Source organism: Tubulanus polymorphus, chromosome 1, assembly GCF_964204645.1.
Source record: "Tubulanus polymorphus chromosome 1, tnTubPoly1.2, whole genome shotgun sequence".
NCBI lineage: Eukaryota > Metazoa > Nemertea > Palaeonemertea > Tubulaniformes > Tubulanidae > Tubulanus > Tubulanus polymorphus.
In genome coordinates this window covers 24,969,740-24,994,599 of record NC_134025.1, presented here as the reverse complement: position 1 = coordinate 24,994,599, position 24,860 = coordinate 24,969,740, and the positions used below count along the sequence as shown (strand labels likewise).

At 37.8% G+C, this 24,860-nt stretch overlaps 3 protein-coding genes across 3 annotated transcripts; 2 read left to right on the top strand and 1 right to left on the bottom strand.

Annotated features, from left to right (window-relative positions):
• The first annotated feature begins 14,819 nt into the window (after window positions 1–14,819).
• Window positions 14,820–18,130, top strand: LOC141913983 (popeye domain-containing protein 1-like). The gene is made up of 3 exons (XM_074805255.1): window positions 14,820–15,130; window positions 17,196–17,310; window positions 17,630–18,130. Exons 1-3 carry the CDS (start codon window positions 14,820–14,822, stop codon window positions 18,128–18,130), a joined length of 927 nt encoding a protein of 308 aa, XP_074661356.1.
• A 2,911-nt stretch (window positions 18,131–21,041) lies between these two features.
• Window positions 21,042–22,091, bottom strand: LOC141913902 (FMRFamide receptor-like). The gene has a single exon (XM_074805148.1). It carries the CDS (start codon window positions 22,089–22,091, stop codon window positions 21,042–21,044), a length of 1,050 nt encoding a protein of 349 aa, XP_074661249.1.
• Window positions 22,092–22,622: 531 nt separating this feature from the next.
• Window positions 22,623–23,813, top strand: LOC141913825 (FMRFamide receptor-like). Its single transcript, XM_074805020.1, has one exon. The coding sequence runs from the start codon at window positions 22,623–22,625 to the stop codon at window positions 23,811–23,813; it is 1,191 nt and encodes a 396-aa protein (XP_074661121.1).
• Window positions 23,814–24,860: the final 1,047 nt, after the last annotated feature.

Genomic DNA, 24,860 nt, shown 5'->3' with positions numbered 1-24,860 from the left:
ACTCTGCTTATCGAACAACGGAAATTGATGAGATAAGGGAATTCCTGAGTCGCAGCAACTCTGATCCGAACCCTCGTCATCATGGCTGAATTTGTACACAGCAAAGTCTTTTAACGCTCGAAATCTCAATTTGTCTTTCCTGATATATTTTCTGGTGCATCGACCGTAGAATGCAGGCCGGCTTCGTTACGCAATGTAATGAACGAAAAAAATGATTGCGCTTCGTTGCGTGTGTGACATAATCGAAAGCCTCACGGCGACATATCATTACAGTACTACAGATCCGGCAGACGAATACGACGGCGGAGACATTTCACAATTGGTTATTGGATTTAAAACTAGACTCAAGCGAAACAAAAATGAACCACATGATGAGTTTTCGTTTTCAAATAGAACTTCGGCAATAAACACGTTATATAGGACTCTATTCCAGTGGCGCTGCTTAGAATTTGATGAACTTGCAATAGTTTTTCCTGCCGTCAATTTCTTATCATAAATAAAGATCAAACTGCGGCCGTGGGACCAGTAAAGGCACTTTTATGTGTAGAACATTAGTTTAAGGCGTAGCTATAAAATTGACATGTCAATAGTGGTTGATACATAAATACATGCAAATTGAATTGAAAAATGTATGTTCTTGAATAAAGTTTCATTTTTACACTCGAAATTATGGATTGGTTTGCGATGAAATTAGAATTGGTGATATCGAGACCATAAAACGACCCTTGAAAAACTGACATCTCTAGTTGATTTAATGACTTTTAGGCAAAGTGATGTATGTGGCAATTAGTAAGCAACAGCCTCGGTCGTCATAAATTTTCACATGTCAAAGAAAGTTACACCCGTAGGCGACTGATCAATAGAAAATATTACAATTCGGTGATCGCTCATCGAAAAAAATGCGGCTTATACGGCGGGTGAGATATGAATCGAACTTTTCTTAGTCGTTTTAAAAAGAAATCTTATTGCGCTAAAATATTTAGATTCCTCGGAATGATATAATAGTAATTACTTATGCATGATAAGACTGAGTGTTAGTATAGTGTTTTGGGTATTCATGCAGTAACGTAGGTGTCAAGGGTGCTGTTAAAATTCGCTCAGTAATTTTCACCAAGTTACGTGTTGAATATGAATTGAATGCTTTTACGACTTGAAACGAATTGCCGGTAATGTCTTCTTATAAAACTCTCGGTTTTTTGACGCATAGATGCATAGAAATAAATTATCTTTCTAATGAACTGTGCGGTACACGTTAAAAATAAATTGATTTGTAAAAGTAGTTTTTGAGGTCAGAAACAGCCACTCGCTTACCCATTATATTCGTTATGGAGAGGTAATGGCCATAAACTCAACTAAGTATATACTATTGTACAGTGATGACCACCACCACACCTAACTTATAACGGAATTTCCCGTGTATAGGAAATTTAATTTTGTTTCTATCAGACGCAATGAAACATGTGGCTTTGACATCGTATATGCCGCCTACAGATGATAATCATCGTATTATATATATATATGGGGCATATAGTTAATGTTTCGCCCAATAAGTTGATTTACGCGCTATACGATCGTATCTTATAGAACACATTGTCAGATCGAATTTATCTCAACTTATTCGCCTTCTCAATAGTGACCGGGCAGGACAAACCGGCGACATGATGCTAAATTGTGTGTATATGTATAGCGCTTGAAGTAACCGACACGAAAATATGGCATTACATAATATGAGAAAAAATGACTGCGATTAAAACTGTCATCTCATGTATACATTACGCAATAAAATACTCGTAATATACATTTTTCATGATTTGTAGGTGCTTTTTAAATTCATGCGCTACGGGCGAAAAAACAACATCGAAGACATTCACCCTAAAAAAGCTGCATCCGTAGACACGTTTCGGGCATTATTATCGAGAATCCTCGCAAAATCCGCTTAATCACACATCTTCCGCTCGCGTTACTGTACGTAAGCAGCTTTTCTTTGGAGAAGTATCAAGATGGCGGATTTGTTACCAAAACTCAGCCGTACGAGTTGACGTGTTTGATAACACCATTTCCGGCACACCCGACCAGCATTACTCCCTCGACAACACGTTTCGACACAAAAAAGGCTAAAAAGCCAATGCCGGATGGTCCTTGATAGACTGCCAATGTCCGTATAGATAACTCTATAAAGACGGACTCCTCGTTTACATAAGCGCTGAAAGTGGATAAGCGTATACCAATTAATCACACGTACAGCCTAACTCAGACGACTGGTAAAAGCAGCCCCGATACTAGTAACTAATAAGGTCAAGTTTAAAGGACTTCTCAGAGCCAACTGCTTCGATTTTTAGCGTTAATTGAATAATTTTACCGGAGTGTTTTACTCGGCCTCTTTTTGTCGAGCCGATGGCTGATGACGGCGGTCCATACTTAATGATGATGCCGATAAATTGTGCATATAGCCCGGGACCATAGGATGAGAATGCGCGGAGGAAATGATGCATTAACGTCGAAAGAAAAATTATCCGCTATTAATCTAATTAGTTCTAGTGTGCCGGGTAGATGCGCACAGGGCCCTGGCGGGACGCATGGTCCGACAGTCACCGGATGTGATGTGATGGCACATATAACAAACGGTTAAAAACAATACCCCCATGGAATCGAACCGACGATGGCCATATGTATATATCAACCGCGATAATCACAAAACTCAGCCAGGCTGAATATAAAATGTGCAGACCTTACACGCAATAATTAACAACGAATGTATATATCTGAAATCTTAGAATGAGTTTTCAAAATGGGCTGCATGATATATCATTCATTTTGTTACTGAATTAGTGTACAGTATCAGTATGCATATTTTTCAAATCCTGAATGTGAGATAGAAAAGATGATTAGATTCGACATACAAATTATACTATTTCGTGCTCTGCGCGATGTTGGTTTTTTATGGAGCATAAAAGTAAACAATGTTTTCGTTCGGCGTTTTACGATTATAATCCGTCTGTGCGTTCACGTTTTCCATAGTCTAGCCTGTTCCGTGGCGATTAAGATGTATTACTAAGTTCGATTCAGATATCGCCGATAGCACCAGTGTCTGGGCGACTGTTTGTCAATTGATGAATATAACTAATACTTATGTAGATTGGTTTCGAGTTTTGCTTGTAGTGTTACTTCATGTCGCTAACCTTTACTTTACCCTGATGAAGACATGTATCGAAAATTAACAACATTCACAATTGCTCCCCGCTAATTGAGTCTCTTAGTCTAAGGAGACTTAGATAAAAGGATGTTAAAACCCTTGCGCTATTCATTTCATGCCGAGCGATATCTCATGCATCAACATCACAAACTATATCACACCGTATATTCTCGCAGGATGGGGGCATGTGCCAGAGGTAAAAAACTACCGTGTTTTGATTGCGATTCAATTACGAAAAAGTTACGCTTAAATAATCATTTGTGATTAGTTGCATGATACGATGAAAGGCTTCATAGCGTGACTAGCAAATTAATAGATGATTTTCGCTGTAGCGGCTTGAATCTGCATTAACTCCAGATATTTTATCCGACAGAGAGGTGCACAGCGAAGGAATTGATGTAAATTTGTGACGTTCATTTGGGCGAATAGACACGGTAGGGACATCATATATTGATGACGTAGTGCACATCCTCTTGAAAATAGTTGTTGAAATTTATCGAAAATGAAATAAGGGTTATATATTTGATTACAGATTATGTTTTTATATATCTGATTAGAAAATAAACGCCAAAATTCACAATATTCATTACAATTTTGAAACGCCTATATCGATTACGTAGTGCACATCAACTTACACAGATCCCCTTAAATAACGCATACTAGGTATCAATGTATATATAAACATTATTGTAACGGTTTTTACGGCGTCAAAAAGTAAGATAGCCAACAAACACACATTTTCCGGATATGCTCTTTTGTGTGGCAGTTGCACGACGAAATTGACCACTTTCTCTAAGCACAATATCTGTTGCTACGTGAACGGCGCGCTTGAGTTAACAACAAAATTATTAATTTTCCTTCGTCGGTATCTCAGGTTATCGGGAACCGTTGTTATTACTCCCGATCTGTTCAATAGATTGATAGATTGATTGATAAAAATTCATATTTGCATTACGCCAGGAACGTAATGCAATAAAACGCTTAAAATCTTTTCTACGTAAAGATCTATACTTCTACACGGTCGAACTATTATTGGAATCTGAATGAATGATCAGCATGAATATGTGGGAGAAATTAATTTTACATCCGTTTCAGACAATTAGGTATCGTCATTAAGTATTGTATACAAGAGAATCGTTCATCAAATCCAAATGATTGCTTCATTTTTGCGTGGCTGCATTTACATGTAATAATACATTCCTGTGTATTATACTTATGTTAGTAGTTCAGCAACGATAAACTGGGCGAGGGGCGGGCAGAACGGGAAATTCATTTTTAGCTCGCCAATTTTGCCATTTTTCCTTGTTTTGGCGTTCGGCGTTAGCGTCTTCATTCGTATAAAGAAAATTCAGGTTATGTTCCGAATCAGCTCCCATATTCTTGTTTGAAATACGTATTGACATTAAAATTATTGTTTGTAGCAAGGATCGTTTCATGTATTCAACCCACCCCCACCCAGACAACAGTCTGTTTACATCTCCATGAACTGGCTTATTTTGTTATTTTGGATACTTGGATACAAGATTTCCCGACGGAAATTAGCAATTTCTTTCAGAGCAACTACGAGCAATGACCCATAGGTTCCGGCTGTAACGCACGATAAAAAATACCCCACCCATTTAGCAGTCAAGTAAATCAAACAAGTTAATCCGGGGATCAACTTCGATTTCCCTTATTTCAGATCTATTCCTGGTTAGGTAAATCTGACTTGTTTCTGGGCCACACTCTAAGGATAAGACTCAAATAATCCCGAGCTGCATGGCCATCCGAAGTTATGATCCATTACTCGTGGTCGCCATCAATCCTTACTTGTCATTTCTTTTTGAGAAATAGTGGCGTACGAAGATTATATTGTGCGTTGTTTGCTAATCCGCTTGAGTAAAAAAAATGATAGGTATTCAATAGCGACACACGTCACGATTAATTCCAAGTTGGTTAGAATATCCTTGTTGATCCTGTTACGTTATGATTTTTTTCGGCGTGTGTATATGTGTTTCGTGACGGTCGAGGAATTTCAGTCGCATCAAAATAACGCCACCATCGTCTTATACTAATGACAGATTCAACCAGGGAACTTCATTCAAAATGAACCCCACACGGCTTTTCTGCATACTCGTATCCCTGCAACCACTTCAGACCGACCCGTCGTCAACTGAATTATCCGATATTTCTGTGTCCGTGACGTCTTGTTTCCTGGTTCTATGCTTTGCTTTCATGTCGACAGTCGGCTGATACATTAGGCTAACGTTTTTCTCTTTGAAATAACTATGTTCCGAGTGTCTTAATTTCTAAGGTTAAATCGCCTTTTCATGATTTCGTCCGCTAATGTTGGTTAGAGGCAATTTATTATTTCGCATAAAGAGCCAATCTATTAGCATGTTCGATCGCGAGTTTGTTGCTTTTTTTAGGGTCACACACTGCAGTTCATCTACTACGAACGAAAAGCAGACCGCATCTACTAAGCGCAAGACACTTTCAATCGAAGCTTGCAAATATATCCTGAAATTGAATGCAGTTCCATTAAGAAAACACGAAAACGAATTAGACGTGCATTTCCGATCAAACACTAACCGAAGCCAAACGATTGAAATATACAGGGAATCCCTGTATGCTAGTGCCGTCCTTTCGAAGATTGCATTTGCAATCTTAACAACCAGTTCCGAATGATTTTAGAAAAATGTATCAGGTTAAGTCTACATCTGATGGGATGAATACGTAAAGGCTTTCAACTCGCGCAAAAGTGGTCATAAATCGTTTAAGCTGTAAGGCATTCACTTTTTCTGTAAAACATGCGGAGCGTTCAATAAATATGAACAGTAGACAAAATAAAATCAAATGTATCAAATGATGAGGCATTGGACCTGGAGGCTTGTGAATCCTTCAGCGCTTAAGTCATTGAATACTAGTACAAGGAATCACATGAAAGATTCTTGTGATTCAAATGAACCATAGCTGAAAACTTGGGAAGTTCAAATTCAAATGATAGATTGAAATTTGTTACCTTTAAAGCCGTTAACTCCAAGCGATCATCAGCTCAAAATCCGATTTATCAATTACTTAGCAACTTTATGTTGTAGCATTGCAATCGCTTTATTTGTATCATTGCGTCAAAAAGTTGCATAGTGCACCCCATAATTATTATTACAGTACACTCCTCCCAAGTCGGATCCGATCAACTCGGATAGTGTTTGATATATTATTTTTTTGTGACACTATCTAAGAAATACATAACATCCGACTCGGATATCACTCAAGTCGGAAACAATTTTACGGTCCCAAAAAATCTGACGTGAGCGAAATTAAGAAAATCAAATTAAGCTAAGCGAATAGATAAATTTCAACAGGTCTTCCCGCATATCTTGTGATACGATATTCGTCAGCCTTGTGTGAAGCATTAATTTCTTTTGGACATCTGCGCTATTTGCTATTTGCTGTTATTTATTGTAATGATAATATAGTCTCGACAAAAAACGCAATGCTCGAAAGTAATTTTATCAAAGATACTAACTTACGACTCTGAATGGCAGTGATCAGCGATCCCAAGAGAAGGATGAAGCCATCTACGCAGTGTCTTGGTATCGAGGCCAAATTGCGATTGGAACTAAGACAGTGGAGCAAGACTTCTATTGTGGCAATTTCTGTGGATGTTTTTAAACTGGTGCTATCCCCGGAGACAGCGGTCCCAATTCAATCGAGTGACAATTAACAATGATCCGATGTAATGAAATTAACTGTCACTTTGAAGGTCTAATAATATTGTCAGACGAGAATCTTCGCGTAGAATCAATCAACTCACCCAATTTGCCAGTGAACGGTTTTGTAAGCAGTTTTACATTTCGTTACGAAGTAAATTACGCAGTAGCTGGATCCAGTTTTTGCAGCACCCGCGGGATGATTTAACACTTCTTTATTATGACAATTTGTATCTGGCAATCGGTTGAAATTACCGCAACGAATCTGAATTGACGAGTAGTAACTCGATCGTAAATCCTCCGCTCGTTTAATTCAATGTCTAAATTTCGCTGAGCCAAAAACGAAGTTCTTAAGTTTACGAGCGCTTCGAATAAGCGTAACGAAAAAAAAATGAAACGAATGAATTCCTTTGTCATTCAGTTTATCCCTGCTTCTCATTCTGTATCGGAGTAAAATAAAGTTTATACAATGTGGGATACGCCGACGTTTTCAAATGATTAAACGAATGTGTGGAAGATAATAGATTGATAAGCCCCGGGGATGAGTCAAGAGACGCAGGCTCCAGACGTGTGTGGAATCGAAGACAGAGATGTACGTATGTTGCGGCAGTCTTTCGGACATTGTGAAATTCCCGTCCATCACAGACTGGCTGACAGCGCGTAAACACAATCTGAAATCCAACAAGATTAGAACCAGCTTGTAAATATAAAAATCATTCCGTATACAAACCGCTGCGTATCGAATAACGACTCGGCGATAGAAAGAATTATTTACGTACAGAGTAGAGTCCGTTTGTTCGGGGGCTTATCGTTTATACAAAAGAAAAAACATAATGAATTGCCTACGACAATTCCTCGTAGATTGAATATGATATCTGTGTATGACGAAAAAACTTGGAACACACGGCATATTCATCTGTGGATGCATTATCTAGTTTATACGTCCATGGTTTATCTGAGTTGTTATCACCAAAACAGATGAATATTGAAAAAATTCGGCATGCAGGTTGAATGGAGAGAAAACTGGCATAATAATGTCTCACAAACTGAAAGTCTTATTGTCTATTCGTTGAATGGAACTAATTAATAACGACAGAAACACTGCCGGAATCGACGATCGATTCGTTGGTCACTATCAGACGACACCGGAATCTAAAATAATTACATTGGGAATTAGAGGATAACGCACAGGTGCAGTCGCTTTGATTTTTCCTGGACTTTCAGAAGCTATTCCCTGTCTCGTTGTCGGCCTGCGCGCCGGGTCGATATTAACGCATTTTTGTCGAAATCGAATTTACCGAACGGATTTCAGGCGATATTATCAATCCCAACGATTGATTTGACGCCCGAAGAGTAAAGAAAAAAGTTACGTAACGATGGGAAATGAGATGCTATAGAAAACACTCAATCAAGGGAAAACAAACATTAGATTTTCGGCGCACATCATCAGCGGACTTCTATGCTCAAAACGGGAAGCAATTCATGTCATAAAATATGATTATTTATCGGCTGACAACAAGGGAAGTAGATTAATTTCAACCGCGTCCCTTGCAGGCGAATCTAAAATATTCATTTCAATTTGTGCGTGTCGGGAATAGATGCGTATCAGGAATGTTTGATGGCCGTGGGGAGTAAAAAACGGTCAATATTATGCGGATTACAGTTTTCGTAATTTTTGAAACACATTTGAGCCGCCTCTTTCGAATGTCACCAGTTTGTCCTTGGTTTGGTCTCCTCTTGCACGAAATACAACCATCACAGAGAGAATCGTCTGTCAGATTATCGGCTGCGCATATAGTTGCGTGCGAAAATCTGGATATTGATAACGAGCAGGAAAAATCAAAAGTTATCACTCAAATCGAATCAACACTGATACGCGTCTCGCTGCCAATTTTCAGCCACCAGCTTCAGAATATTCAATAAGTGGGAGAAATGTATTTTTAGAAGTCGGCTTATATTTGTAAAAAAAAGTAGTTGGCACCATTCCGAGAGCATTTGTCTCCAATGTCGCTTTCCAAGAAAATTGACGGTGTCTCGATTCGATTCCTCAGAACGCTAAGATATGGTTACATAATCGTCAAAGTCTTCTTTCTTGGAAGTGTCTACCAGACATAGCAATGTTACGGGAGTTACATCTTTTGAAAATGTAATCTACCGAAAAATCGGATGTCATAAGACACGCAGATCTTTCAATTCATTAGAACAAGAATTAAAACACTCAATTAATCCGAGACGATTTAGGAATTTAAAAATATTCTTTAATGATTTAAAAATATTCTTGTCCCTTCGACTTCGACGTTTCAGATACAAACTGGCATTTATGAACCGATTGATGATGGAATCATGACGAAATCCACTTATGTTGGTGGATAAAAGTGGATCGATGTTTTTTTTAGAGGAAGAAGATATTCGAATACATGTCTGAATCTGAAAAACGTTTTCGTTAATTTGTGAGATTTCTCTTAAAATGGTTGAATGAAAATGATAACGATTGACGCTATAAAGAATTAAGGCAATCATGTTGCGTGTAATATCAGGCGTAAAACAACGGTGCACTTGGTGGCGATGATGGAATATTTACCTTTTTACCAATCTCGGCAGCTGATATAAGCCGGGTTTACTTCGATCGCTATGGGTTCTCTTGGTGCAAATACGTCTAGTATTCTGGCGTGATTATGAATTTGATACGAGCCCGATGAGGCGGGAAACATCATTCGTCAGCACAGTAATCAGCCTAACGGTGTTTGGTCGCAAAACAAAAGTCATCTAGTCCAAATTTCATTTATGACAGGATTTTTTCAGGTCTTCAATTGCTAATTGCCCTTTCGAGTATATAATTTCTTAATACGATTTTTTCCTATATTCTTTATGCAGCCTATTGGATGCTATTAGTTCTATTTACATCATTTCTGTCATTGCTATATCATATCTTTATGGAGATTTCTACGAATGAAAAACCAGCGAATGTGATTACCTATATACCTAAGTGGATTTGAACTAGCAATCTGCATGCGTGGCCATTATTGAGTGGACTGACTAGATTGCGCTATTTCCCTCGTAAAAGTAGTTATTTTCGTCAATTATTCGACGACCACACACAAGATTCTTGTCCGGTACTATGTGGGAAATAAAACAGCTGTCGTCGTCGCCACTACGTGTAACGTATAACTCTCATCGTCCGCTTGGTTCTTTGTTGACTTACTGACATTCTTACTTCCTACTTTACATCGTCTTATCAATATGAGCATTATGATATGTTTATCTAACGAAAATGTTAGTGTTCGGTCAAGCCGTCCACCGTGCCCATATTTCACTTGTTTCCTTCGTCAACATCGTTAGGCTGAGCCATCTCTTGATCCAAATTAGTTCACTTCCAAAGATTTGATCAACCTATTGAGTCAAATCGTCATCTTTCTTTTATCATTGGACACTCGAACGAGATCCTCAATTGCAAGTCCCATTACATCGGCGCCCAGCACCCGCCGGGGTTATGTGGGGGCTGAATCGGCTGGATCGGTTGTCTTTTTTTAAAGAATAAATTTTTAAATCGATTGTCAAATCTTAACAAGAGGTAATTCGTAAAATTTGATCCCGAATAATACAATCATTGATAACTAGATCATTCTTTATTCTCAACCTGATAGAAAGGGCCATACAGTTCAGTTTCGCTTTGATCCATACAGTTCAGTTTCGCTTTGATATGTACAGCTTCGTTTTCCTGTTGTCCGCTGTCGTTTGCTTTGTATTATCGAGTAGGATTCGCTTTCTTCATTTATGCCAGTACACGATTGCCAGTCAGACAACTAGGTGTAAAACGATGCCTGTACCTATCAAAGCTCGTCGTATTCATCGTCAGTTTTACGTATTTACCGAACGAATTAAGAATGCCGGATACGACATTTATTTATGCATGGCAACACGATTTTCATAGCCATTGCCCGGCAGGGATATATCAATATTCGCAAATAACAAACGCAACCTAAATCACAAACTTAACGTTGACTTTTATGACTTATAGGACCACATCCAGAGTATTTTTCTTTCAACACCAAATACGTTCGCATTAGTGTTTGTCTTAGCGTATCATGCCTCACAATGAATATCTTTGTATTCTTTAAAGGAAACGTTTGTATCTGATTTTGACCATCGCGATACCCAATCGATATGGACATTTGAACAGGATACTTCTATATCAAAGAGTGAACTTCAAAGATATTTTTCTTTAAACTCCGTATAAAATACTCGTTTTTAAGGCCTGGGATAGTCGTGTGTTGATAGAATTGTCCAAGTTTACGCTTGTCTTCATGGCTTCATTTACCGAAGCATTTCAACAGAAATACAAATATTAGCACGCGGCTTCGTTCAGTATTCGTCATGCTGATCGTCGTTATTCTGCGACTCGAGGGAACAACGGCCAAGTATCGGTTTGATACGGACTACTAAAGAACATGAGCAAAGTAGATATCGGTATACATATAGGAAAAAAGGCCGCATAAGTCCTTTCTAGCATAGATAAAAATGACCGACACGACGGCAATAAAACATCAATTGTGATGCGGCTGACGATACAAGATGTCGGAAAATATACACGCGATCTTACACGACACAATCAGTATGCATTAGTTGACTTTCTTTGCAAGCAATCTATTTGCCAAAAATGGTCAATTCTGATGTGCGGCACGAGTTATAATAAGTACCGCGGAGACAATAAGAATTTTTCCACCGGACAATATTCGTACATATATTCCGTTCCGCGCATGAATACATTATTTTGAAAAAAGTTTTGAATATATCATTTTGAATGTATAGTAGGATATGCATACGGAAAATTATTCTTCGCATATTTTAGGAAATGAAGTGTCGTAGAAGAAATAGGCAAGAAATAGGCAAAAACTCAGGGCCTAGTTTTATAGACGGGTATTAACTTTAACCTGGGGCTAACTCAATTCGTTTTCAATTAGTTAACCCATGGAATAAAGAAAATACCAGTCTATAAAGTCTGGGTCTGGGGCGGATCTAGGGGAGGGCGCAGGGGTGCGCCCCCTAAAAAGTCAAGTTGCCCTGAAAGTTTATGGAAAGTCGAAAAATGTTAAACTGACCTCAAAAAGTTTAAATCCATGTTCCCTGTATTTCTAAAAATGAATCATTGTTCCCCGATGTTTCTAACTTTATGATATACCCGATTTTGGGGTGCATCCTCCCTAAATCAGACACTATAGAACTACCTGAAATTGTACAAGCAATAACATCGATCAACCCATTTCTAATTGGCCAATTATTTCTGTATTACGGATCGTGAAGCCGAGCAGATAATAATAGACAGCAACTAAACGAATCTATCCAGACGACACATTATTTAATGTAACACGTAAATGGTAATTGGGATCGAGATTGCTATGTGTCACTCTCGAGACGCACGGGCGCATCATACGCATGTATCTTATTACACTATGTCTGAAATATCGAATTGCGAAAAAAATACTCTTTTATTAAGAACAAGTCCCGCGTCTGACCTCGCTGAGATAATGACGTGCGCTTACGACACCTACTCTTCAATGTTGAAGGAAAGCAATTTTGCAAAACGCATTCTTAAGTCAGGAAACGTTTTGTGAAATAAAGAAGTTTCCAGTTTCTAGGCGCCATTTTGTGGCGTCCCTGGAGGTCTATAGTTTACCCCCTCTTTTGAAAAAATTAGTTTTGATAGAATATCAATTAGCTTTGCATTCCCTTGCTTGATAAACTTAATTCATAAATTATTTCAGAGGAAATTAAATGCAGGTTTTTGTTGGTAATTCTCAGGTTTTTTTCGAACGCAACATCGAGAGCAGTGACGATATGAAGCAAGGACCGCATACTTCATCCACGCGTCAAAAAATTGCGAACTTAATTCATTTTGAAATATCCCAGTATCGGTTTAAGCTACAATTCCCATGTTTTCAGAGGTTACAGACCGTTATTTGCAATTTGGGTTTGCGGTTGAATTTGTTTTTGGAATATCTCTCTTGACAACAGATCTTTAACCGCTTGAGTTTGAGATTACGCGCACCGCCAATTCACTGAACATTGAGATTTGATTTTTCGCAGCAAGGGGACCTCGAGGGACCGCCACAAAATGGCGCCTAGAAACTGGAAGCTTCTTTTATTACTTTCTATCGTATTTCTTCAAATCATGTGCATGTACTCAGTAGAATCAAAAATTCTGACTATGGATTTTTTTTGTAAAAGTTGACAATGCTGATGACGGAAGTACCATAGGAAACAAAAGACTCTCCGTTCGTCAAAGGTCTCATCACAGTTTTTTGTATCAAATCATTTATTGTCACCGTCAGGGGAGTTGACGCGATAAAATTATCGCCCGACGAAAACACATTACCGAATAAACATTGGCTTTCCCCTATGCAAGTACTGATAAAGAAGTATTTTCACAAAGCTATGACATACGATAGGACATATACATATATGTAAATGGCTTTTTTCTTACTTCGTGGGCAAAAATGGAAATGTTTGAAATAGATTGAGCAGGCCTGTGATAGTTACGATGTTGTCAGAAAGTTATGTTGGCTCATATGTCGTCGTCAATGTATACAAATTCATTGCAGCAAAATAAACAGCTTCGTTTGCCAGTGTCAGCAACGTTTTCATTTCATATCATTCAGTGTTATTTGAGTCAGTCCTTCAGGCATGTCTTGCTACGGGTCTGGTGTTAAAAATGCTTTTTTTCATAACGTTCCGAGGACTTCACTGCAGGGCATCGTGAATCAAAGACTGATTGAGTGTGGCGTCTTGTGTAGAATGTGCCCGCTAGGTTCTGTTGACTACGAACGCAGTCCAACTTTTTTCTTGTGAGGATGTTAATGAAAACGCGAGGCGAGCGCTTGGGAAATACATGTAGTAAATCCCGAAAAAAATACGCTACAAATGTAGGACGCTTTGCGACGAACGCAAGACCAGAAACTTCGATTGCAATTATTTTCATGCCATAAACCCTTCCGAAACTTAGAATTTCATCGAAATGCTTTTAACTTCAAACGATCAAAAGAATAAGCGATCCTTTGATGTTTGCGAAGAACACTGGCAGCGTTAACTCATCTTTCATATTACTGCTTCTTGGTGCCGTTTGATGTATCCTTACTTTTTTACTCATGTCACAAGGCCTTTTACGGCATAGCTAATCCATATACATATGACGTCACAATGATAAAGTATCGCATCCACCGTATTGTTATTTATAAAACAGGGTGGGGACGTATCAGAAAATTTGCTCCACTACATACGTACTGTATCATCGCATGGGATAAACTGCTTTCGTCGAGTTTATTTATAAAAAAATATCTATTAACGGTATCTTTCGAAATCTGATATCAGTTCGTAATGCCCTTTTCTGTTTCTTCGTTACCGGAAATGAACTGAAGCGAAAGTTTTCGCGCTAAGATAATTTCTCCATTTATGACACTGGTAGAATAAAATGCAGATGGCAGAATTTACTGATCTAACATCATTTAAAACTAACGATACAATTTTAGTATTTTCATGACTATATTTGGATCGTTTGTCATTTCAGTGGTATTGGTAAAACAACTGATCGTAAACCAGTACGCCGATGTGATGGCATTTGTGGTTCCACATGTTATAGTAACCTCATGGATCACGTCGTCGTAGAAAACAAAAACGTATCCCATCAGAATGAAAGCGTTTACAAAACAGTCGGGATCGATGGGCTTTTCGCATCGGCAACAGCTCAGTCATACATCAATTTTACTATTGTGAATGGCTCAAATCATACGTCGCATAACGAAACAGACCAGGAGACATGCGAAAACTGGATAGTTACCCAACATACTCTGTATCAAATCGGCAGTTTATGCCTTGCTTTGGCTTTTTTGGTACCTAACAGATTTAAATACAATGTGATGCTTGTGCGCAGTTGCCTATCCATGGGATCGTTGCTGTTGATTCTATGGGGAGGCATGTACATGTGTATGTGGGACGTGATGAGTTGGAATCTCGCGTTTTTCGTCATCAACGTTGTGCAGTTATTTTACTACGGGCGTCACGAGTATCCGGTAAAAATTGACCCCGAACTAGAAAACCTTTATCAGTTTTTCAAGCCATTCAAACTGCCGAAGAAAATGTTTAAAGAGATGGTCAGTTCTGCTCGGATAACGACTTTAAGTAAAGGTGCTACATACGCTGAGGAGTATCGATCTCCCTGTAATCAAAAGCTTTCAATACTATTATCAGGCAGGTAAGTCGATTCTCTCATTGACCGTGGGGAATCTTATCTCTTCATACAGTTGTAAGCGACGTGAATTGGTAACTTTTTGTCGAAAGTTTACGTTCATTGCGGTTTTTAAAACCAGTGAAATGAATCAACAATTTTATTCATGAGCTTACTTTGTTTTCGATGGTTTTTTTTATAGATATTCTATTTCATCACGTTTTCACGTTGTTGTTATTTCTCAGCAGTAACAATTTTGATCGGAGTTAGAAAATAATTCATCCCACTAAATTACCATTCGTAATGTTGATACGTTTCGCCCGAGGAGTATGTTGTTTTTGTCATTGAATAGATATCTATCGAGATTGATTACTAATGTTAGATGAAGATATTCGAAAATCGTTTTGCAACGCGTTTTATTTTGTGTATATGGCCTGCCCTGCGTTAGTAGCTATTTTTGAATAACAAATATAATACGCGAGGAAAATAATCTATAAATAGCTTGAACATTCAAAGCAGAAAGTGAAAAGTGACATTTTATAATTGGTATCGTGATGCCATCCACGTCCTCGGGCGTCAGTTCCGAGTGGGAACAAATCTAGCGTCTACTGAAAAACAAGCGGGGTCTCATCTTATCATACTGAAGGTCTCTTCGAAGTACTTGTGTGTCTTATGAATAATTCAATTGATTTTCATAAGAACACTGCAATCTGAAGTGAATGAGTGATAAAAATTTTCGAGAATCTGCTAAAACAAAAATTGCTCGTGCACGTCCATTAACCTTCTGTGACAAAAAATAAACTTGCGGTGTATACGTGAAAATCCTTTAGCATTGCTGTACTGCACTGAAGTAGCTCAAATGTTTTTCAGTTTTCTGCTAGAATCAGTTCCTATTCAAAATGCGAGATGCATAAATTCTACGAGCCAAACGCATATATTGTATACACCTTACGTTGTTTATAGATAATGGCTTCGGAATTTTCCCTTCGACTATCTTGAATAACCTATTACTGGCATATAATCTGACAAGACCAGCAGTGTAGATTTGGTTCTTCAGTGGTATTCAATATTAGATGTAATCCGTATATACGAGCTGGCTTTGACAAAAATAGCGAGGTCGATGGTCCACAATCACGTATTTTACGACAAACGCATTAGGCGTATTCAATTTAATTTCTCCTCGATCACTGTTCGCTGTCACTCTTGATATTTCCAATAACACCTACCTAAGGAAGGAAAAATCGTGCCGGTGCCAATCATAAATACCAATCATAACTCAATCAAATGATAAGGAGTCCCGTTAGTAAAGTAGCGTCTCGTCCAGCAAAATTGAGTGCCGTTGCTTAGCTTTTTATCTCGGCGGAGTTTTACGCGAAATGGATTCGAAAAAATGATCGAACAAACAGCGTTCCCGCATAGTCTGCCCGAGATTTTTCCACATTTGTGACTCCTTTATTGGGTGTATTTTCCGCCATGCGTGCGATGGACAAAATGCGTACGAACTTTGCGCATCGCAATTTCGCTCGTGTGCAGTGGGTTTAGTTCTACGAAAAGCGCCCTGGGGACATGATACACACATTTTTCTTTTGCAGTGTTTTTTTCTCTTTTTTCTCACAGATAATTAATTTCCATTAGCAATTTTTCACCAACTTTTCTGTGACATAACCAAAAATTAACGAAAGAAGGTTTTTTCCGCAAAATCCAAATTCTGTGGCGTCCTGGGGATATGAATCTTAAAAAAAGGTGGACGAAGTTTCTGCGGTGAAAGTAGTACATAGTTCCTCGTATATATGAAGTGAATTTTCTATAAGAAAAAAAACTCGCTAAGAATTTCAAAGAATGTCCCCTTTCTTATAGATCAACCAATTAATATTGTCTCTACTTTTGGAAAACGCAGCCCTGATTTTCTTATTTTTATGCATTCACATATAGAAAATATACAGACTTTGTCACCTTTCATTTTTCCTACAATATTCAAGTCAGTTTTTTTAAAGATAGAAATCAAATCCTTCGTTGATCATAGTTTAATTTTCTCAAGAAAGATCTTCTCATTGCCTCGTATCGAAAATGAACTGCTGATTGAATATTACAGAATGAAGGTGAATTGCGAGAGTTTGTTTCTGCATTACATAGAAGTAAATCAGTACGTCGATTCACCTGAATATGAAGCCTATCAACCTGATCTAGAAGAACAAGGAAATTACCAGGTATACACAATGCGATTCCAGTTGCATCGCCGATGAAAATCATTATGAAATCATGATTATAAATCATGATTAGTTGATATCCATCGTTTATTTTACGTGTCTCATTTATTCATCAGTCAAATAACTCATAGTAACAAAACCCACAGACAATGTTTGACTGTAGGGTGTTAGAGAAAAAATATATGATCCGTTTGCTATCGAAAATCTAGAATGACCCTCAGTGAGAGATCAAAAGTTAACATTTATTCGCAATCGCTTCATTGCATTATCATTGAATCTGTAAACTTTGCACATATATATACATATATATTTATTTCAGGTGACAATTACTGCTGTTGAAGATTGTAGGCTATTGACCTGGAATCCACACGACTTCTGTGCATATCTAAAGTCGCAACCATTCGCCAAGGCGCTGATGACAAATCTTATGGGCAAAGACATTACTGTAAAACTGTACCAAGTACAAGAGCTACTACGGCACCCACTTAACGAGGAAGACGAACGGAAACGAAGCTCTTCGGATAACATGTCTCCGCTGTTGCAGCCGCGACCGACGCCAACTTTCCGAAACAGTATATCAATTCCGAACATACCGACGAATTCTTATCACCACACCAAGCATAGGTTCAGCATTAATGACATCACAGGTCACACTTATAAGCCATGTAAGCAACCGTGGGACACTTGGGATTACACCACTAACGAACGCGTCAAAGATAAATGTGATCATTTGAAGCCTAGCAATTACCATAGTGCCTTTAGAGAAGAGAAGCCTAGCTACTTCAATGTGTACTATAAACAAGCTTGCAGAGATACATAGGCGAAATATGTGTTTAGAGCCTGTATTAACCAACCATTCCCTAAATCCAAAAGAATTAGTTACTATTCTGTTGATCGTGAGTATAAGGCGATCTGATTTTTGGTTCCTCAGTTCAACCCATTGGATTTAGAGAAAATCGTAGTATTAACGACCTATAATAGTATTAATAGCTTTCCTTTTCATTATTTCTTTTAAATAAGTTTGTACATAGAATGAAACATTTTTATCTGTTGTAAATGTCGTCATATGCAAATTACCCACCAATCAATTCACGCCGAATATTCATTTCATTTCGTTATTTCGTTTCGTAAACCAGCGACTTTGAGAGTTAAAAACATTTCATGATATTTTGCTAATCTAATAACTTCGCAATGTTGCACATTGCTAATATTGCTACGATGTTTTTAAATGTTTCGCTGTACATGTAGGCTACACATAATGGTAGATACCCCTCGAACTGATTCATAGATAGCTGGATGATGGATAATCCTGTTAGCGCGATGTCCACTTGTAGTGTAAAATATGTACCAATTTGCTAAACGGGCCACTTGCAATCTGTCTATGTCTATGATCGTAACGATAATCTTCGGTCTTTGATTTCTAAAAAAGGCTACGTAATGTAGTTCAGTTTTGTATACGATGATTCTGTGATATTTATACCTCGATTGAATAAATCTATGCAGATCACCTAAAAATAACGGTTTTTGATACATTGTATTAGATTCGGCTAACGATCATAGAGCCGAATAATTATCAATTTCATAGTTTAGTATGATTCAAAGGTTCAAATGGGCCCCGTGAGCTCACCCAGACCCCTTCCTGCTAGATATGGCTTATCTAAGTTGTTGGCTCCTTACTGAGTTCTACGAGCAATTATCTGAACTTGCTCGTAGCTGAGTTGTACTCCGTGTGGCCAATTGCTGTTAAGAATGTATGTTTGCAGATACGGCAACTCATTTTTCTTAATGATAGTTAATGTTCAATGTGCATGTGAACCCCTTGCTTCTGATTGAGATTCCAGCATGTGTTACCTCCCATTACATGTCCGTCCTGCGACTTCAACGGTAGCAGCATAAGAAAAGGTAAACTTTCTATGTTATTTCACGTACTTAGTCGCTAGTGCAATATAATAGTTTCTTTCAGCTATGCAGTTGTCCTAAAATCTAAACTCGTCTATATCGTCTAACGACGAATTAAGTGTTTTCACAAACAAACGTTTACAAAATATATCACATAAAAATGATTCCCGTGAGGAACTAGATCAAATTTGGCGAGTAAATTCGATTAACATGTATCTATTTACAGATGAATTATTGAATTGATACGAATAAATTCTTCGACCCCTCCTGTTTTTAATCTATTCGTACAGTTTATCTTTTCATTTCAGTTTCGCCGCCGCTGACCAAAGCAACCTTTCATTTGGAACCGGAAGGACCGTTCAAGACATTGAATATCAGTCGACCGGCATCTCCCTCGCTAATATCATTCGAAACACGACTTTAACCTTTGATATGACTCCATGGCTACTCTTCAGCCGTGGGAGCTTTTATAACAATGACCAACCACCATCTAGGTCTTCAGACATTTTGGAGATGCAAAAAGACGTGAATAAAGGACAATCACAAACAAGTTATTTCAGTGATAGCCAAAATGCACGTAGGAAACTTCGTTTAAAAAAATACTTCAAATTTAGATCACCATTGATCCAATGCTGATAAATCAAAACAGAAATTCCCAAGATTGTGGTTCCAATGTAAATGTGTATAATCTTTTTCTGGAGATAGTATTCAACTTTATCATGATTTCCAGGTTAATCTCTCCGTAAAGAAATTTTTGAATATTGATACGAACACGAAAATCCGGAATCTACGTCGATGTCCGCGTATATGTATATACATGTGTAATTTTACAACAAAAAAATAATCTATCGCGCTTTGCGTTTAAATGTATTGTTTGTAGCGCAGAAAATGAAAAAGAGTTAACAGACGAATCTCCCATCATTGAAATATAACCGATTTTGCAAAATATCATAGCGAATCTTTCGTCAACGAGAGGTTCACCAATTATCGATGTAAGCCTATATCGATACAAGTACTAGGGAATTCTATAATGAAGTAAACACTTTATTCGATTGAACCACCTTAACCAGTTAAAGTAGCCAATTTTTCGGATGGCCATAGAGATTCCGTCGTCCATAAAATGCATGATCGCTGTGTACCTGCCAATACAAGCTGGAAATTCTAAAAAACAATAAACAGATATGATCGACAGAATAATCTTTTGCAGCATTTTTTCCTCTTTATTAGGACTATCGAGATTTTTTTCGGAGTCGTTTTGTCCGCCGAACAACGACAATGAATGAGATGTTGATAATAATGAGAATTATAAATGGTGCTTAAATTTTCCCCATCGGATATAGAAAATGTTTCATTCAAGGCATTGAAAAAACTCAACCAAATAGTTAAATCATATTGACCTCATTTTAGATAGCCATTACCACAGTATTGGAATACATCGAGTATGAAATACGACCAAGGCAATTGAATGAACGTTAAGTAAAACGGATTTTCGTTTTCCCCCTCCAGAAAAGAGTGTTTCAACGGAAAGAAACGACTATCAATCATCAATGCTCACAACAACGACTGTCATATTGTGTAATGTTTGAAAAGTATTATCCTATCATAAATAGTTGTGGTAAAAAATGAAAGTAAAGTAAGAAATTCCAAGTTTTTATTCTTCGATCGTTTCGGGTCGATATTGTAAGTTGTTGAATGATTATCAGTACGACACGTCTCAATATTCGAAACTTGAGTTAACTATCGTGATTACCCGGCTATTATCTACCGGTTATTATCTTCCTATTACTATTTGAAAATTGCCGACTATCGATGTGAACTCCAAGACACCGAATCTACGTCGGTTTCCGCGTACGTTTGCGTAATTTTACAAAAATTCGATGCGCTTCGTATTTGAACGAATCGTTCGTAGCGCAGTAAATGAGAAAGTTTACAGACGAATCTCCCATCGTTAAAACGTAGCCGATTTTGCGGATGATCATAGCGATTCTCTCGTTAATGAAAGCTACGCCGATAATCGACGTTAGCCTATCGATGCAAGCGGGAAATTCTAAAATGAAGTAAACAGCTACGATCGACAGAACCATCTTAAGCAACATTTGTTCCTGTTTATTTTGACTGCTGGCGGCCACGAGAGTTTTTCGCTGATGTTTCGCCCGCCAGACAACGCAGATAAGTATGATATTACTGATCATTAAAATTATAAACGGAGCTAGAATTGTACCAATCAGATATAGAAAGTAATTAATCTTATCTGCAAGGACATAGTCGTAGACAAATATGTTGTATGTCTTCGGATTTAACCAAACGGTAAATGCATACTGGCCTCGTTTTAAACACGGCCAATTCCACTGTATTGGAATATTCTTAGGGAAAAAATAAGACCAATGTAGAACAACGAATGTTAACGCTAGGAATAAACTTAGACAGATTTTCGTTTTTCTCCTCCAGAAAACCATATGTTTCAACGGGAAAGAAACGACTATCAATCGCTCGATGCTCACAACAACGACGGTCCAATTGCGTAAAGTCTGAAAAGTATAAAATAACGGCAGAACAGGCACGATTATTTCCTGGCCGAAATGCCAGTCGTCAAATCTTAGAATGAGATCGCCGAGCACAATGTACAAGTAAATAATTCTGAATGGATACATCAGAAAAGCGCAGCTTATGAATAAAGTGTCATATATAGCCAAAATCTGAATAGTATGGTAGGTCGGATTTTGTAGTCGTTGAAACACGAGCAAACTGATTACATTGAGGAAAATACCGGCAACAGTTAGAGGTCCATACACGAATATGTATAAGTAAACGCTCAACTGATAATCCCATTTAATGGGAGGTTTCAGTTCATCACAAGACTTAAATGTAGTGGTGATATTCATTGCTGTCCGTTTAGAATATAAACCAGTATTAAACCTTTATCACATTGTTGCAATTTAGGAAGATAGAAAAATCAGTTTCAGATTGACCAATCAGAAAAGACCTCCGAGCAATTTATATTTATTAGTCAATATAAAAAATCCATAACTACGGAAAAAATCTGTGATTCCTTATATCCAGAATACATACACTGATCGACACGCACGGAATTTTTATATTAGTTAACTTTTAGATTACGATGACAAATATCATGATTTATCTTAGGAAGGGTATCTCATATGATATCACTAATCTGTTGGCTCTGCTGTTCTAGCTGTACAGTCAGTACGATAATTCTACATGGTCCGCCTTTCGTTGATCCATCATTGTGAGCTGAAGTGACAGTAGATGCAATTCTTTCATGATGCTACTTATTTTCAGATAGTGATATGAAATTTCAATGCAATAAAAATGTTACTGAAACCTGTGTTCGTATGTAAATCAATGTTGTAAATGATATGATAAAGAAATGAATGCTGCAAATTATGCGAAGGATGTTGAATTCTATCGATCTTCACGGGTTCGAAAGTTATTACTATTGTAAAAGTAATTGGGCTTTCAAATCTCTTGAATTGCATCATTTAAAGAAGCTGTATGCATCGTTGGCAATGAATGTCACTACTACACTTAAGTCTTGTGATGAACTGAGACCTCCTGTTAAATGGGACTATCAGTTGAGCGTTTACTTGTACATATTCGTGTATGGACCTCTAACTGTTGTCGGTATATTCCTCAACATCATCAGTTTATTCGTATTCCATCGACTTCAAAATTCGATCTACTTCACGATACAAATTTTGGCTGTATATGATACATTATTCATAAGCTGCGCTTTTCTGATGTATCCATTCAGAATTATTTACTTGTATATTGTGCTCGGTGATCTTATCTTAAGATTTGACGACTGGCATTTTGGCTGGGAAATCATCTTGCCTGTTCTACCGTTATTTTATTCTTTTCAGACTTTACGCAATTGGACCGTCGTTGTTGTGAGCATCGAGCGATTGATAGTCGTTTCTTTCCCGTTGAAACATATGGTTTTCTGGAGGAGAAAAACGAAAATCTGTTTAAGTTTATTCCTAGCGTTAACATTCGTTGTTCTACATTGGTCTTATTTTTTCCCTAAGAATATTCCAATACAGTGGAATTGGCCGTGTTTAAAACGAGGCCAGTATGCATTTACCATTTGGTTGAATCCGAAGCGATACATAGTATTTGTCTATGACTATACACTTGTGCATCGAATAAGTTATTTCCTATATCTGATTGGGACAATTCTAGCACCATTTATGATTCTTATGATCAGTAACATCTTACTTGTCTTCTTTGTTTGGCGAGCGAAACGTCTGCGAGCGAAGCTCATCTCCACTGATAGTCAAAATAAACAGGAACAAATTTTGCTCAAGATGGTTCTGTCGATCGTAGCGGTTTATATCTTTTTAGAATTTCCAGCTAGTATTGACCGGTTTCGGGCGATAGTGCCTTTCATGAACGAGAGAATTGCGATGGCCATCCGCAAAATCGGCTACGTTTTAACGATGGGAGATTCGTCTGTAAACTTTCTCATTTATTGCGCTACGAACGATTCATTCAAACTCGTAGCGCGTCAGATGTTTTTGAAATTGTACCGCAACATATTAATGACGAAATCGAATTCTGAAAACGAACTTGTATCTGGCCACTGAATCTTTAAAAAGGTCGGGTTTTTGCGTTTGATGCTACATTTTCTTCTTCGCCCATTTCATTACCGGTTAGACAGTTAGGTGAGCAATATTTGCCAGAAACTGGTTAAAGATGAGAAATGAAAAGGCAAAAAGATGCGCATTCAAGTGAAAGTCAGCTGCCTGCAGCAGGCAGATCGATTAGGCGTCTACATTTTCAAGATCAACTGAGAAAGCTATGTGTCCAACATTTTTTCAACCTCATTCCAAAAAAATCCTAATTGCATTAGAATCAGCTGAAATTTGTTTCGGCCAGTACAGGAAAAGCTTAATGCAGTAAAACCATTATTGGGACGGATGAAATCAATCCAGCATTATAGGAATCATACATACGTACGTTAATTCGCGATGAAAACTCGTATTTATACATGTCAGTTTTTAATCTTATTTCACTACTACGGTAAAACCGCTGTAACCAGTACTTTCCTGTCCAGAATCTGAAGAAAAGTTAGCTGGCGAAATGTTTGCGCCCAATCAGAAATCTGTAAGTTATCACGCTTTTTGTTCACAAACTATGGGAGACGTTATTCACAGCTATTATCTTCCATCATTACAGCATGGAAATTACCGAATATCGTCAGAATCTGTATAGCTTACAATATTTGAGTAATTTTGCAAAATTGCGTCGCGCTTCGTATTTGAACGAATCGTTTGTAGCGCAGAGGAAATTTACAGATGAATCCCCTATCGTCAAAACGTAACCGATTTTGCGAATTATCATAGCGATGTCTTCGTTTATGAAAGGAACTCCAATCAACCACGTAAGCCTATCAATACAAGCTGGAAATTCACAAATAAAGTAAACAACTACAATCGATAGCACCATCTTAAGCAGGATTCGGTCATGTTTAGTTTCACTTCCACGAGCACCGAGATCTTTTCGTAGACGTTTCGCCCGCCAAACAACGAAGATAAGTATGATGTTACTGATCATAAGAATTATAAACGGTGCTAGAATTGTCCCAATCAGATATAGAAAATAATTCATTTCATCCGCAAGTACGTCGTAGA

Excerpts from the sequence above, each read along its gene's own strand:
- LOC141913983 (XM_074805255.1), top strand. The coding sequence starts at position 14,820 with ATGGGATCGTTGCTGTTGATTCTATGGGGAGGCATGTACATGTGTATG. Across the intron at positions 15,131-17,195 it reads TCAATACTATTATCAGGCAG|AATGAAGGTGAATTGCGAGA; the intron begins GTAAGTCGATTC and ends TGAATATTACAG. Across the intron at positions 17,311-17,629 it reads AAGAACAAGGAAATTACCAG|GTGACAATTACTGCTGTTGA; the intron begins GTATACACAATG and ends TATTTATTTCAG.
- LOC141913902 (XM_074805148.1), bottom strand. The coding sequence starts at position 22,091 with ATGAATATCACCACTACATTTAAGTCTTGTGATGAACTGAAACCTCCC.
- LOC141913825 (XM_074805020.1), top strand. The coding sequence starts at position 22,623 with ATGTTGAATTCTATCGATCTTCACGGGTTCGAAAGTTATTACTATTGT.